The 15,356-nt window shown below is 41.3% G+C and overlaps 1 protein-coding gene across 2 annotated transcripts in view; it reads left to right on the top strand.

Annotated features, from left to right (window-relative positions):
- The window catches only part of VWC2 (von Willebrand factor C domain containing 2), a 53,665-nt gene extending 40,091 nt beyond the window's left edge, over positions 1-13,574 (top strand). For both annotated transcript variants that reach the window (XM_052703549.1, XM_052703548.1), the window contains one exon: positions 12,595-13,574. In XM_052703549.1, coding sequence (XP_052559509.1) covers positions 12,595-12,746 — 152 coding nt within the window. In that variant the 3' untranslated portion in view covers positions 12,747-13,574. The remainder of the gene's footprint in view (positions 1-12,594) is intronic.
- Positions 13,575-15,356: the final 1,782 nt, after the last annotated feature.

A 15,356-nucleotide genomic window follows, 5' to 3' on the forward strand; every position in this document is an offset into this window, starting at 1 on the left:
CCATCCCAAAGTGCCTTAACTTATTTTAAGTGATCTTGTTCACAGCACTATGGTCAAGGCTTTCCTTAAAAATTATTCCCTTTTTTCTTGTGATTGCTGCTTAGAAATAAAATGATCCCTTGTTAGTCTGTGAAATAATAATAAAGAAACATTATTTCCACATGGATTTTAGACAGTGAGCATATATTGAATGCTTGTTAGAAATTGGCTAGTGCCTCTGTACTGCAATTTTAAGGGAAACTTACTTTCTTCTAAAGAATATAGGTTATTTTTCCTTTTTCAAAATACAAGAGGAGAAATGTATGAAAAATAATTTTTATTCTTGTGCTTAAGAAAGTGAACAGATCATAGAATCATAGAATAGCCTGGGCTGAAAAGGACCGCAGTGGTTCTTATTCATTTCCTGGTGGAAATGAGATTCCTCTTATAACTCCTCCTCTTCTGACCACTTCTCCTTTCTCTCTCAAGAACATACCCCAAGCTTTATACTCTGTGAAGATTCCTCACCAAACCGTCCTTTTATACACTTAAATACACCAATTTCAGTGGTACATGCATAAACTGCACACGTAGTTGGAACAAAGGATTAGAGAAGAAATTACTAATTCATTAGTGTGTGTAGACTTTTAAGCACATACTGTGCTACTAAAGTTTCTGGTATCAAGTGCAAAAGGAATATTTGCAAGGTCAGTCCGTGCACAAGACAGGAATAAATCACAGTGCAAAAGGAAATGACTCAGAGAAGCTGCTGGTTTATTTCCCTTGGATTGATATTTATTCCCCTTTCGACAGGACACTGCTTCTTTTCTGGGAAACATTTCCCTTCTACATCTCGTAATCTCACATACTTTAAATTTGATCCACTCTGTAATGAAGAGCTCCAGCTTTTAATTTAGTTTTGTCTTCCAGGGGGGTTCTGTAAACTAATAACTTACTATCCACAACATTTTTCCTGGCCATCCTCCTGCAAATGTTGTGTGTACTATAGGTGAGGAAGGATCATTTTTATTACCACAGAGTGGAAGAATGCCCTAAAGACAAATGGAGTGACTATCATTGTAATCATAAATTGAGCTTTTAATTGCTGCTTATAGGGTATTTAGGAGTAGTAACTTCAGTAGGAAAATAAAGTGTAATTTCTAGTTTTGCCACTTTCATTTTATTTACTACTCTTTTTCTGGTGCAATAATCTGAGTTTTGTGAAAATCAGTTCAAAGTGTCTTGGGAATCATTTATGAGTTCCTAAGGCTCCAGTTTTGCCTAGAAGAAAACAAACATGGCTTTCAGATAAACATAAAAGTGCCAGCTGTTTTTCCTCCAGAATTTTTTCTTCCCTAATACTTGCCTTTGGAGATAATTTTACAAGAAGAAACACATAACGTGTGGAAATGTTTAAGAATAAGTTTACAATAATTCTATTACTGTAAACACAAAGACTGGCTTTTGTGCTTCAATAATTGCTCCAGAAGTCTGATGTGCTGGGGAAAAAAAGTAAGAGAAGTCTTGGAAGCAGACCAGCTTAACCCTCTGCCAGCTTGACCAGCTTTGGGGCCTGCTGTCTGGTGGGCAGTTTGTTTTTAGCCAACGCAGTTTTCTGGTCTGTTACTTCAATAAGGCCTGATTTGCTACTTTTTCAAGAGCATCTTTTCTGGAGCTTGAAGTGACTGCTTCTATGAACAGTAGATTATGTAATGTTGGTAGTGTCTGCTTATGGCTTAGTGATAGGATATGTAAAATGTTCAGCCAGTGACAGAAAATATCATGTTGCTTCCCACTTCATCACTTTCATGTATGAATTTCTGTTGCTTAGACTGTAGTCTTGCAACTGCTGCATGAGCCTTGATTTCTTTTGAAGTTATGTCTGTATCCTACTATCTGACTCCTCTCAACTGTTGCCTCATTCTAGCCAAAACAGCCCTCCCGGTGATGTTAGAGTTGGTGGCTAAATACATAAAATAGATCCATTGTTATCTCTTAAAAATTTGCAGTGGGAATGGCTTATCCTCATATTAAGTTTCTTTCACAAGACCCTAACCCATAACTACATAAATACATTCCTGTACACGGACGTGGCTACTCTAAGAGGATTCACTCCTTTGCTGCTTTCCTTCCAGTTTCAGGCCTGTGTAATGGAGAAGAAAAGTGTGTACTAAGACAGCTGAAGAGTGCTACAGTGTCAAATGACAGTCTTAATTATGCACATGTAAAAATCAGCACTGAACTCTGACACCAAAAATGAAGAAGTAGAGCAATATTATGTAGAAAATTTATTTTAGCTAGTGCATAACCTTCTATGTCTGCACCTTTAAATGATATGCAATATCTGTGCTGCAGTACTCATCTAGGATGAAAGGATTTGTGTAACTCCCAGAGACAATTTCAGTATTAACAAAACCAGTTCCTGAATTTTTCATAATTCATGTCTCTTGCTTCAAATCACCCGTCTTTCCATGTAAGCATAGATGATCTTTTAAAAACTGCCTTTTTCCTTACAGCTTGTGTTCTCACTAATTTGTTTTTTTTCCAATGCTACTTCTGACTGTTTTGCCTCACAGTGAATCAACTGTCTTCTGGTTTCCCTCTCTTCTTACTCTAAAGCATCTCTTTTGAATAGTTATTGATTAATGAATTGTGATTGAAATGGAAACATGAGGGAATCGTCTTCTACAATACAATGGTGGATTAAGTTGCAACTTAATATATTTAGATTTATTTAGCTGTTGGTTGCATTTCTAAGTAGCTCTCTGTAGGCAAAATCTTAAAACCTTGTCAAGAACTGAGCCTTAAATTTGTGCTTTGCTCCCTGAAGAAGGGACTCAGGCCAGAGTTTCCACAGGCATCATCAAGGCCCCATGGGTACAGAGCTGTGGAGGGGCACCACTGAGAAGAAGGTTGTTCTTTCACAGCACTGCTTTTGTTCTGCCCCTCGTTTTTTCTCTTCTAGAACAAGTACAAAATGCAGTCTTTCCAAAGTAGGCTGTCTTAGTTCTGTGTTTCATAACCACCAGGGAAAAATCATTCAAGTGGAAGAAAGGGTAGTGTTATTGATTTTGTAGCATAGAAAGCATAGAATAACCTGTCTTTTATCCATAATACTGTGATTTTCTCAGTTGTGGAGTAACTTGGGTAGGCGCATCTTAAATTTCATAAAGAATTTCATCTTGAGAAAACTTTACATCTCTGTTGGTTTCACATATATTCATGTAATGTTGCAGCAACTTAAAATGACCAGCAATTACAACTGTACACCTTGGAAATTTTCGTACCTCAGAATAGTGGTAATTCATTAGGACTAATAAGCAAAGAGGCTTTTCATTTTCTTTTCTGTCTCCAATGAAGTAAACTTGTTTTTCCAGTCTTGGAAATACAGCTTATTATTTTAGTGAATAAAGGCAAAAGTGCATGCAAAGGATGTTGTTAGAATTCATTATACGAACTCAATATGACTGTTGTTTGAGGAGGGAATCTGTTTTGCAACTCCTGCTCTGGTCACAGAAGCCTTTTTTCAGAGATCACCACAGACTAAGATGGTGCTTCATCATACAACGAACTGCAACTGAGGGATGATATCTGTGCACTGCAGCCACCTTTTGTTGAACGCTCACCTTTTGTCACTGAACTCAGAGGAAATGGGTAATGAGCACAACTCTGTACATATGTTCTAGAAATTTCTAGAAGACGACCATCTTGGTATGAAGTTAACACTTCTGATACTCCAAACCATTTATTTCTGTCAGTGCACAAACTTTACTCCCTTTAAGAGTCTGAACTCCAAATCTCTGTGTCTGTTCTTAACCATGTTTTTCACAGCACTGCTGTGTAAGATTACACTGCAAGTAGCATCTGCGACACCAAACTGTGATCCTCCAGTACAGCTGCCTCTTCTAGTTTAGTTTGTGTCACTTCAGTAGATGAACTAGAGAGCCTTGTTAGCTCTATCTCTACAAGTACAACCAGAGAAAGCCATTGCCAAGGAAACTGGATGAGGGCCTAGGAATCTGTATGTGTAGGCAAGCCCCTGGGAAAGCAAGAATAACAAAACTGCCAAACCAAACCCTTATCACCTAATTTTGCAAGAGGACTGTTTAGTTGGGAAAGTAGTTAATTACTGTCTGATGAAACAGTCTTCCTGGAACTGAGTGGCTCTAGTGTTTATTTATAAGTAGTTTTCATTAAGAAGAACGATTCCTGATTTAACATGGTGCAGTGTATTCATTCTAAAATAAGGTTAAAAAATGGCTGACACTTGGCCAGTACTGTTTTGTTGTTGTTTTGATTGAACGACTTGTAGCAATCGGTAGCCACTGATAACCTTCTGTACCTATTCTCACTTTCCAATGGTCTGAAGTAACTAGAAAAACACAGATTTTTATTCCACTTGACTGCCAAAGCTGTGTTAGTATAACTTGAGTACCACTTTAGCTTTCAATGTAGCTGAAGTCTTAAGGCATTTTTTTCCGTAAGAATTCTTGAACACGCATTAGCATGCTGCACTTTGTGCGTTTTTCCAGATCTGTCCAACCCTGTGTGTTACTGCACACCTCTTGTTGACCTAACCAGCCTGGCTGATGGACTGTATGGCAGCCAGTGCAGCAGTGGTTTTTCAAATTAGAATGCTTTTAGTTCCTATGTTAGCAGTGCTCTGATGCGTTAAATTACTGGCCCTTAGCGCATGCGTTTGAAAGTGCAAAGCTTGTTCTAATTTGCCCAGTAGTTTTTTAGGATAACTTGCTCAGGATCTCTCAGCAGAGGCATTTCATGCAGCTTTCTGAATCTGAAGAACAGGCTGATGTGTCCTGGTGAGGCTAAGAGAGGTTGGGGCCAAGAGGTGTGTGATCATTCATCAGGCACTGAACCTCACTAGGCCCAGCAATCACTGGGTGAAAAAACAGCTGAAGGGGGAAGGATTCACCCTGTTAACTTCATGCTCCCGGCAGCCCTTCTGTGAGTCTTTCCTTGTCAAAGGTCTCTAACGTGACTCTTCCCAAAGCATTACAGCCTGTCTCTCATTTTCCTGCCACCTGGGTGGTGGTGGAGCTGCAAGAAAGCTATGTGCAAAACTGATGTGCTGCTTGCTGTCTCAAAGTGTTGATACAATTTGCTGAGAGATAGACACAATGCTCAGCTCATGTCTAATTGGTGCCGTTTCTGGGTGGAACACAATATTCTTTTATGAGCCGTAAGACTTCTGAAAACCATTGTAAGTAGAGTATTCGAGTCCTTCCCATATTTTCAGGGATAAAGGAAGTTGTTTGATGCAGTTTATTTTTGTGGCACTCAAGCCTCATATTTAATTGAACCCTTTTATGCTCCGAGGCTTTCTGTTTGCCTCGTGCAGTATTTGATTGTGGAGTGTTCGATGTGCCTGAGCTGCTTTTTGTTCTGTACACAAAAAGCCGATATCTAAATTTCTCTTCTCCAAATACACATAAAGATCCATGTAGACATGATTACACACTGTTCCCTTCTTGCAAGCCATTTCTGTTTGTGAAGGAGTAATTGTGCAGCCCTGGTTGTGATACACAGCGTTTTGCATGGTTGTTTCACAGGTGATCATGTTACCACAAAGTGCACGGTGGTGAGAATTGGACTTGGGAAGGGTCAGTGCTGTCAGGCGTTGTCACAGGGGCTGAGATTACTTGCTGGTCCATCAAATTTTTGGACACTTGTCATATTTTTAGGATGGGAAACAGACGAAAACATTAATCAATAGAACTGTTATGTACGACAAATTAAAAGGAAAATAGAACATAATTGTAATCAGGGTTTGAGAGTCTCATAAGCAGGGTATAAAAACCCAAGCCTGAATTAGATTGTGGCTTTTTTATCTTTTGTATTAAGATGTGCAACACATGCACACATACAAATGCGCAAATTATAGCAGGTGCCTGGCTGTGATATCCCTGCTGTGACAGCCATGCCATTGAGGATGTGATCAGCCCATTTTGTTACAAGAACTTCATTGAGCATCTTCTGTTGTCCCATGGCAGCAGATGCTGTTTACACCCACTCTTCTGAAGAACATGGCAAAACCCTGTTTTTAATTGTTTTGCCTTTGGCGTATTTTCTTGCAATCTGTCAGTTTGCCGTGCATATAACAAAACATGACCCTAAAAAGGGAAGGGAGTTTATTATTCTTAAAAGCACAAAGGCTCTGTCTAGCGTGAACAGAACACTGCTTTTATGAAAGACAGCACATTATTTCCTGCTGCAGCTAGGTGAAACCACAAATGGATGAATACCTTTATTTTTATTCTCCCTGTCATACATACACATTTACTGAGTCTATTAAGATATTTGCCATGGTTCTCTGGCTGCCAGTATCTTAAGGCATTGATAAGATACGGAAACAGTTCATGGCTCCTCAGGGTCCTAAATTGCTCTTAAAATTGGGTCTACCCAAATCCTTCTTCTGTAATTGAAAACTCTGTTTTGGATTTGGCTCAGCAGCATCAAAAGGTACCGAGGGGAGCAAAAGGTTGCACTGGGCTGGGAGCTGTTGGCGCGTCAGCAGCAGCAGGGTGATGAACTTATTGTTGTGAGGGAATGAGACTCTGCTGCACTCCTCACAGACTGCTTTTGCCAGCTGCTTTTTGTGCTTTATCTTACAGGCTGGCATTCGGTAGGAGATAAATGTATTATATATATCCACATGAGAGGGAAACAAAATCAAGTCAGAGAGATACGGACCCTTAGAAGAGATTAGAGATTGGAAGGGCACAAAGTACGTGCAGATACCATCTTCAGAGAACGCGATTAGATGAGAGAGGAATGAGGGAGGCACAGCCTGCATTCAAACCTGGCTGTGTCAGCGCTGTGCTGGGAGGCAGGCATGGTCAGCTTGTACCCTTGGTTTGCTCCTCAGATCTTAGACCCCAAGTGTGGCTTCCAGCTGGGATGCAGCTGAATAAAAGTCAACTTTGTGCTGAGACATACTGGGTCCCAGCTGTGCAGCGAGGAGTGGAGGAAGGAAGCTTGTCTGCTCCTGTTTCCAGGCCTGTGTGCCGCCAGTCCCTCTGTGCCTGCAGCAGATCACATAGAAGCCTGAGGAATGACCAAGCCAGGATGAAGGATCTGAACCACGAGGGGAAGACTTCTCTGTCTTGTTCCTGGAGTTATCAAATGTTGTAGAAGTATGTGGAAGACTGCCAAGTAATTTGCTGGAAAAGGAAAGTTTTCTGTAACAACAAAAGGCAACAGGAGCAATGGTTTTAAACTAGAAGAGGGGAAATCTAGATTATATGCCTTTACTCGGAGGGTGCTGAGGTGCTGGAGCTGGACAGGCTACCCAGAGAAGCTGTGGGTTCCCCATTCCCGGAGGCACTCAAGGCCAGGTTGGATGGGGCCCTGGACTGCTGAGATGGTGGGTTGCAGCCCTGCCCTTGGCACGAGTTGGGGCTGGGTGGGCTTTAAGGCCCTTTCCAACCAAAGCCTTTCCATAATTCTGATAAACATTTATTTCTGTAGGTATTCCATCTGATATAAAATCAAGAATTTCGTGAAAATGCCATCAGTAGTCCATCAGTAGTCACAACACACAGTCAAATGTCAGGACACAAGAGGGAGACAGGAAGCACCGCAGAGAATCACTGTGGCACAGCACAAGTCTGTGGTGTTTGCGGTGTTTCTGCAGCTTGCTCATCGTGTGCATGGCTGCTCCACAGAGCCCAAAGGACTTGAAGTAATCAGCAGGGGCTGCGATTACAGAGCTGGCCTCCTCGGTCTGCAGGTGTGGTAATGGGGGAGGTGGGGAATGCAGTAGCGGGCTACTGGAATGACACAGCAAATGGGGAATGGCTGTTGTTGCCTCTGCCTCTAGAGCTGTTTGGGGAACCAAATTTATGTAGCAAGTGGAAGGCAGAAGGCAAAAAAAAACCTCCTTTATGCTGCACACAAGAGCTGTGGATCTCCTTGCCACCAAGTGCACTAGAAGTTTTTATGTGTTCACCAGGGTTTTGGAGAGGCTAATTGTAGAGAAGTATGAATGTACTGTATGAATGACTACGGGGCACACAGGAGCCATTTACAGTTCCTCTGATTCAGAGTTCTTGAAACTGGGACAGTACGGTAGGAACTGTTGCTGCATGTTTGCTCTGTTCCCATGCACTTCCCTCTGCACCTTTTGGCTGTTGCAGGTACAGTGTGCTTCTTAAGCTTCCAGGACAAGCATAGAATATGTCTTTCATGTACTAACTGTTGGAAATCTCTTTGTTAAATGGGAAGGGAAGGGAAGAGAGGAGCTATGCTAAATGCTGAAGTTATGTCATTTAGAAAGTGCTGTAATACCACAGTGATGACTGTCGTGTAGCTGTCAATGTAGACAGGTATGCTATCAGATACCTTAGAAGTGACCTGTTTGACTGCTGTGAGGAGCTACTGGAAGGTCAGCTATTAGACAGTTTGTATGAAACCAAAGCCCAGAGCAGTCTTACATCAGAATATTATATTGCAGAGGTTGTCACTGCAGTTCTAATTGGCTAAAATTTGCCATGACTTATTCTCCAGGCAAACAAATTAACTTGCAGTTGAACAGATTTCTTTGTCCATAATTTGGTCTAATACCTGACGAAAACAGTTGATTAGAACATGATTTACCGGGTTACTTTGTATGACTTGTATCTATGAACTAATAGGAACATGTGCCTATGCAAAATCAGGGGCGGGCTGCAGAGCAAATAGATACAACTCTAGAGAGAGCAGCTGCGGTTTGGTGGAAGGGGAGGAGGAGGAGAAGCTTCAGAGAGTCTCTGGCAAGGTTGTCAAGGTTACAGATACTGTTGCTTCTGTAGGTGAGTGGCTTGGGCATTCTCTGCTGATAATTGGTATCAGCTGTTCTCTTTTGAGATAATAGAATTTGCATTTTAATTGAATTGTTGCATTTATCAACACCAAAGCATAAAACATAAGTCACCGGAAGCTTTGCAAAGTATCATCATAAGGAATTTGGGGGAGGGGGGGTGGGGGAGAAGAGTGCAGTTGTTGCATTTACCTGGATAACAGTTATAAAATTTTAAAAATATGTATGAAATGAGACTCTGGTTATAAATTAACCACCAGATAGGCTCTCCTGATTGATTACATCCCAGCACAAATGCAGTTTTGGAAGCTGTGATTCACTGTTTCGAACATTTCAAGCACTCCAATCTGGTGCTCAGTGTGACAACGCAGGGGTTGCAGTCAGTTTGCTGCTTTGAGGCATTGCTGAGACAGCAGCAGTAGCAGTGCTTTAGCCCTGGAAAAGGAATCTCCACAGATACCAGTATGGTATGGCTCAGAGTCTGACAGCGTCAGGACATGCTTTAGGAAAACAAATGATGTCGTGGTAGATTTCAAACTGTGCTTGGAATTGGTACAATAGGTCATATTGAATTTTCTGCCAGGTTTAAGAGTGATACGGTAAGATCTTAATTCAATGCAAAGATGTGCAGCACCACAACCTTCCTTAGAGCTACATGAACATACTCAATTAGGGATGTGGCCCAGGATGTTTGTGCAGTAGATGAAATAGGCTCCAAGAACACACTGCTGCTGTAGGATGCACAGACACAAGATGTCACTGCAGTGGTGTCCTTGCAGGTCGGCAGAAAGCAGGCAGCCTGCTTTGTAGGCAACAGAGAGGAGCTGCACTCTGCAACTTACTGTACACCAGTAACATCCAGCCAGAAAATCCACCAACACTTTGGCATTAGAGCAGCCCCCCACCTCTTACTTTGAAATGCTTCTCATGTGCGAAGTGAGGTAATTTGGAGAACTATTTAAGGACTCACAAAATATCCTGCCCTTTGTGACAGGAAGCTGGAAATCCCACTAAATCTATATGAACTTCACAATTTTAAGTAAAGGAGAAGTTCCAGCAAATGCCATGCCTTTCAGGCAGCGTATCCACTCTGAGTTTGGAGGAGACACCACTTTCTGTTTTCCTCCTAAAGGAGAGTGAGGAAATGGCACTTTCTGGTCTAAAACCACCCTTCCTATGCCCACTCGACCTTCTTGTCCCACTACCCATTAAAATCCTTAATTTCTCAGTTTCCCCTCCAAGGAGGAAGAATAGTATCAGTTACTGGTTCATTAGCACAATACCCATGATGGGCATCTCCCCACACTCCACTGCATTCCCCATAACACAGGGACAGAAGAGGCTGGGGTGGGAGAAGAGGTCTTAGGATCTGAAGAAACAATGAAAGGAGAGCTGGGGAACTGTTTCCAGTGTTGAAACCGTATTGTACTGGCATTTACTGTGGGGTGTTGCTGTAATACAGTCAGTTCAGCCTCTTCATTGGTGACCTTACCTGTCGCATTACCCAGGATGTTGTACACACACAAAGAAAAAGATAAGGCAGGGATGTGAGTTGACTACTGCCAGTTTTAGGTAACATTTGCAGTTACAGTAATGAGGGATGCAAATGCAGGATCAGGATTTTCCATATAATGGTTGCATGAGACTTGCTTGACAACATGCTTTGCTGGTGTCATTTGGTTTTGTTGGCAGCCTTCTGAAGCAGATGGCTTGAGATGTCGCCATTCTGTAGGTTTCTCAACAGAAGCATTTCCCCCATATTAAATAGTTTAACAGTTTAGGATGAACTTGTTCTCTTTACATTTAATAACTTTCTGATTTAAGTAAGATTAGTCACGCATAGCACTGAAGTACTGCTATAGTGAATGGAAGCATTTGCACTCTGAATTCTAGTGAATTACATTACATATGTTGCACAGCTTTTACTTTGTTCTCTGTCTGGTTTTTATAATCAAGTATAGCCTGTAGCATCGATTTTTCCAGAATGAATTAAATCTTGTACATGGGATTGTCATCACGTGTTTTTCTCATGCTTTTTAAATAGTGGTTGAATTTCAAGTGGTCTTGCAGGTCTCATGGAGAATTTCTTCATGGAAAGTGGATTCTACTTTTAATATTTTAACTCTTTGTCATGCAGCTTTCTATACCAAAAAGCTATTATGAGCTGGCATGTAAAACACTCAGGTATCTCACTAAGGTGAGGATGGACCCATCTTGGGATGAAAGCTTAGTATGCCCAGAAGAATAGTGTATTTGACTGATATAGAGCTATGCAGCTTACAGTGGAAATCTCTCAAAATTCCATGGAGAATGGCATAGTCAGTAATTGCTTTATCTCAGCTGTGAGCATGATAGTGCCCCATGTGCAGAGGTATCCAGCAGCTCATCCTTCTGCACTGGTCGGGTCCTCTCTCCTGCTTAGTGTGCTGTAGGGACAGGCTGAGGGATGGGCAAACACAAAAGCACTCTAGGGTAGTAATGCAGATAACTTTACATGAGATGTGTGGAGAAAGACTTGGGGGTCCTGGTGGACAAGAAGCTGGATGTAAGCCAGCCAACTGCTTGTTGGCTGCTATATCAGTGCATGAATGCACTGTCTGAACCAGAGATACAACTATTACATTTGATCTGTGAACTATTTGAGTTGTGGTTTAAAATGCGGAGCTAGCACCGACCTCCGGTTTTCAGAGAAAATGCTTTAATAAAAGTGTGTGGCTTAGTTCCTACAGCAGAGTTCTGCGGGTGGAAGATTAAACTTCACCTGTGATTTATTTACTGGCGTGGCAGACAGGCTGGCAGTTGACTGCCAGAGCTTTCCATCAGAATTTCAGCTGCACCACAGTATCAGAAGGGATGGAAGCACGCTGCTCCACGCTGCACATTCTACCTGGTGGGTGGTGGCACGCAATGCTGCAGGGTAACCAGGCTGTGCCCCAGCAGTTCTGTGCTCTCAGTGAATAGCGGGCCCAGTCGTGCTGAGAACATAAATAACAGGAGGTGATTGGTAGGGTTTAGTGCTGCTTTACAAACGTGTGTGGATATTCAAGGCAGAAATAGATACTTCTTTTTAACGGAGCTGTAGATAATGCAGCATGCGCAGCCTTCTGCAGTGGAGAGATGTGAGGATGTCACCTTCTGAAAGGATCAGATTAGTGCTGTGAACTTAGTGCTGGTGGCTCGTTCTCCTGCCTCCTCCTTGGAAATGAAGTCATTTCAATGTACAACAAAAAGGACGTTTGTACACTTGCTGACTTACATAAAATGGAATACTTCATTCTGTCCATGAACCATGAAAAGAGACTTTATTCAGAAGAGGCTGGTACTTCTACGTCCTGGGATTTCCCATGAAATGAAAAATAAACTAATCTGATACTTTGACTACTACACAAAATGCACTGTGTGCTTCCAATGGAGAATTGATCACATTTATAATCTGCTCCCTAGTAGCATTTTTTCATCATCGATGACCAGGTTTTTCTCTTGCTTAAATCTTTTTTTGGCATTCTGACCAGTCTGTGCCTGTCATAGCTGTGTTCACACAAGGGATGTATCTCACTTCACTTGCAGAGGGCAGGGCAGCCCTTGCTGAAACCAGAAGAAAATCAGAATCCTGTTTAGAAGGCAAGGCTCCTTTCCTCTTTGCCTCTTTTATGTGATGCGTACAACGATCCTGTTTGTTAACTGTGCCCAGTGTTACTGACTTTGTGTTAGATTTTCAGTCCTCGAGACTAAAACTGAATTGTGTTGGATTATGGTGTGCTGTGGGTATCACGTAACAAACTCTTTCCTTTCTTTAGGTCCAAACTGCTTTGCAGAAACCACTGTCATTCCTGCAGGCCGAGAGGTGAAGACTGACGAATGCACTATATGTCACTGCACTTATGAAGAAGGCACGTGGAGAATTGAACGACAAGCTATGTGCACTAGACATGAATGCAAACAAATATAGGAAATCTACCAGTCCAAGAACTCTCATGGTTTTTATAAACTATCTCACAGCAGTGAGCACTGTGGATGACCCAGGGAAATCGCAATGAGAAGATTCTGGTGAGGAGCAAATTGACTATGGATACTTTGTTTTTCACAGTCACGTAATTCTGCAAGGCAAAGCAGTGCATATATTTAAATAAAGTTTGGACATAAGAATACTTGTCTTAATAAATGTGTTATTTTCACAGTGAGTACACTAAAATACACTCTATAAAATATTCTATGTATTTCTATACTAACATAGAGCTTAAAAATAAATGTTTTATATAGACAGTACAGATTAAAGTACTGTATCATTGCCTGTCCTGTTGTGTACATGCACATAACTAAACATTACACTTCTATTCTAGTTTTATCATAGTAGAGTTTTCTTTGGGTTCTTGTGTTTGCTACTTTTTTTCTATTTGCTTACTTTCAGTTTATTGGCCAGGAAGGAGTCACTATATGATAAAACTTTGACATCCTTGCTGTTGGAAAAAAATGTAGTCCAGTATGCTTTCAGAGAATGTGCTCACTTATGCACTTAAGAGTAGTGCTGTAATATAAAAGTGAGTCAGCTCCTTTTCTTAGCTGCACTGGTATAGGTCTGCTGGTCCACAGCTGAGATCACTTGAAGCACTAATACAAAACTGGTCTCTCTTATCTGTTTTTATAAAACCTTAATTAGACCAAATCAGTTCATAATACAAAGTTCAGACATAAGATATTACAGCAGGGCAAATGCCTCTGTGACATCAACAATACAGCACTGCTGAGCTGGTGGAAATAGGGTAAGTCAGTGAGTGGCATCATCAATGTAACGTGCAGTAGATGTGGAGACGTGTGGATGGGCTGTGGCTGCACACACACATCCTTGGGCAAGAGAGAACCATCCCCTAGACCTTGCTGTTTCTGCCTTGCTGGTGCTTGTTCAGCTTTTTGATTCATCTCAATCTGTCTGGCTGCCTGCACAGGTTGTGTAACTGTGTGTTGACGAGAAATGTTTTGAGCCAGCTCTTCGAATCCATCAAAGGATTTATAGCACAGAAGCTGACTCTGGACACACACGGAGTGAATCACATCTCCCTGCTTCCAACGCTTACAGCCTTTGTTTAGATCCATGTTGGTTTTAATTTAGCTTATCTCCAACTCCTGGATTGCATCTGCTTTGAATATCTGCTAAGTCAGTGGCTCAAGAGAACACACACAAACAAGGGCTTACTTTAAGCTTTTCCTTAAAAAAAAAAAAAAAAAAGTGATGAATAAATATCAGAAAATGAATAACATTGCTTGATTCCCTTTTACTCCTTGCTACTTATTGCCATGCAGTAACCTGGTTTCCAGGTTTGGATCCATATAAAGTGTGGTTTTCTGGTACTGATGAAGGCCACGGAAGTTTTGCTTGTGACTTCAGTCAATCGCAGTTCTCTCTTCCAGTCTGTACTTTGAGTTTGTGTCTGTCTATTTCTGGGACTTATTTTGTCTTGAATGGGAAAAGAGGAGTGATAGAAATGAAGAAACCATCTCTTGCACAGACAGTCATGTGACAGTCAGACATGGCCTACTCACAGAGCAGTGTGAGAGGGGAAGACATTATTGATTTGAATAGCTTAAATCACTCAAAAATCCAGTAAATAGCTTTCCCTGAAGTGGATATGCATGTATGTAAACACTGCATGGAGACCGCTGTTCTCCAGTTGCCTGAATTCCTAGCAGGGATGCTAGAAGTATTACAACTGGCTTGTCACTAACTCAGCTGCTGGCTGTGAAGAATGATACAGACTGAAGATTTATTTTGTTTCTTGGAAGAGGAGAGAATGTGTTTTGTCTCTCGTTTGTAGCTTCCGCTTCACTGAAGCTTTTGTTAAGCTTTATCGTCTTTCTTTGGGCTTGAATTTATGTTCGTCTGGGAAGTTTTCTTTCTTGAAGTACTGATGACAAGGTTAAAGGCTATTTTACTGTGTCTTCCTAGTGTAACTTTTATAGCTATTTTTTATTGCTTTTCTTTTTTTTCCAAATGATATTTTTCATCTTTCAGTCCTGGCACCAACATATTCGTGTAATCTTTAGTTTAGCAATAGGTTGGTCCGTTCCCATTTGATATAGATTGTCCTGAACAAATTCATCTTGACAGACAGCTCTATGAATTATTTCTTGAAGACTATATTTTGAGATATAATCTTTCTGTTTGAGATATAATCTTCAAGTCTGCTAAGATGCAATTTCTTTATTTTTTTAACATAGTGAGATAGAAGTGGATAATCTTTGGACCTTCTTCATGCCAAGGTCACTGGCCGTGTCCAGCTTTGTCCTCTAGTGTTATTACGATGAGAGCTTTTTGGCTATTCCTGAGGATGGGCAGATGTCAGCAGCCTCACCCAGCTGTGGAACCAGGGAGTACAGGTATTTGTTGTTATCCCAGGAGGCAAGGCAGCACCATACAGCAGCTCATTTACCCACCCACCTCACGCCATTCTGTTCCCAGTGAGACACAGAAGAGAAAAGGAAGAGCAAAAGTGAGAGAATGAAAACGGGAGGAGGAAAAAAAAAAAGTGAAAAAACAAGTGATGATGAAAAGGCAATCACTCAC

This window comes from Tympanuchus pallidicinctus, unplaced genomic scaffold, assembly GCF_026119805.1.
Source record: "Tympanuchus pallidicinctus isolate F22 unplaced genomic scaffold, pur_lepc_1.0 scaffold5, whole genome shotgun sequence".
NCBI lineage: Eukaryota > Metazoa > Chordata > Aves > Galliformes > Phasianidae > Tympanuchus > Tympanuchus pallidicinctus.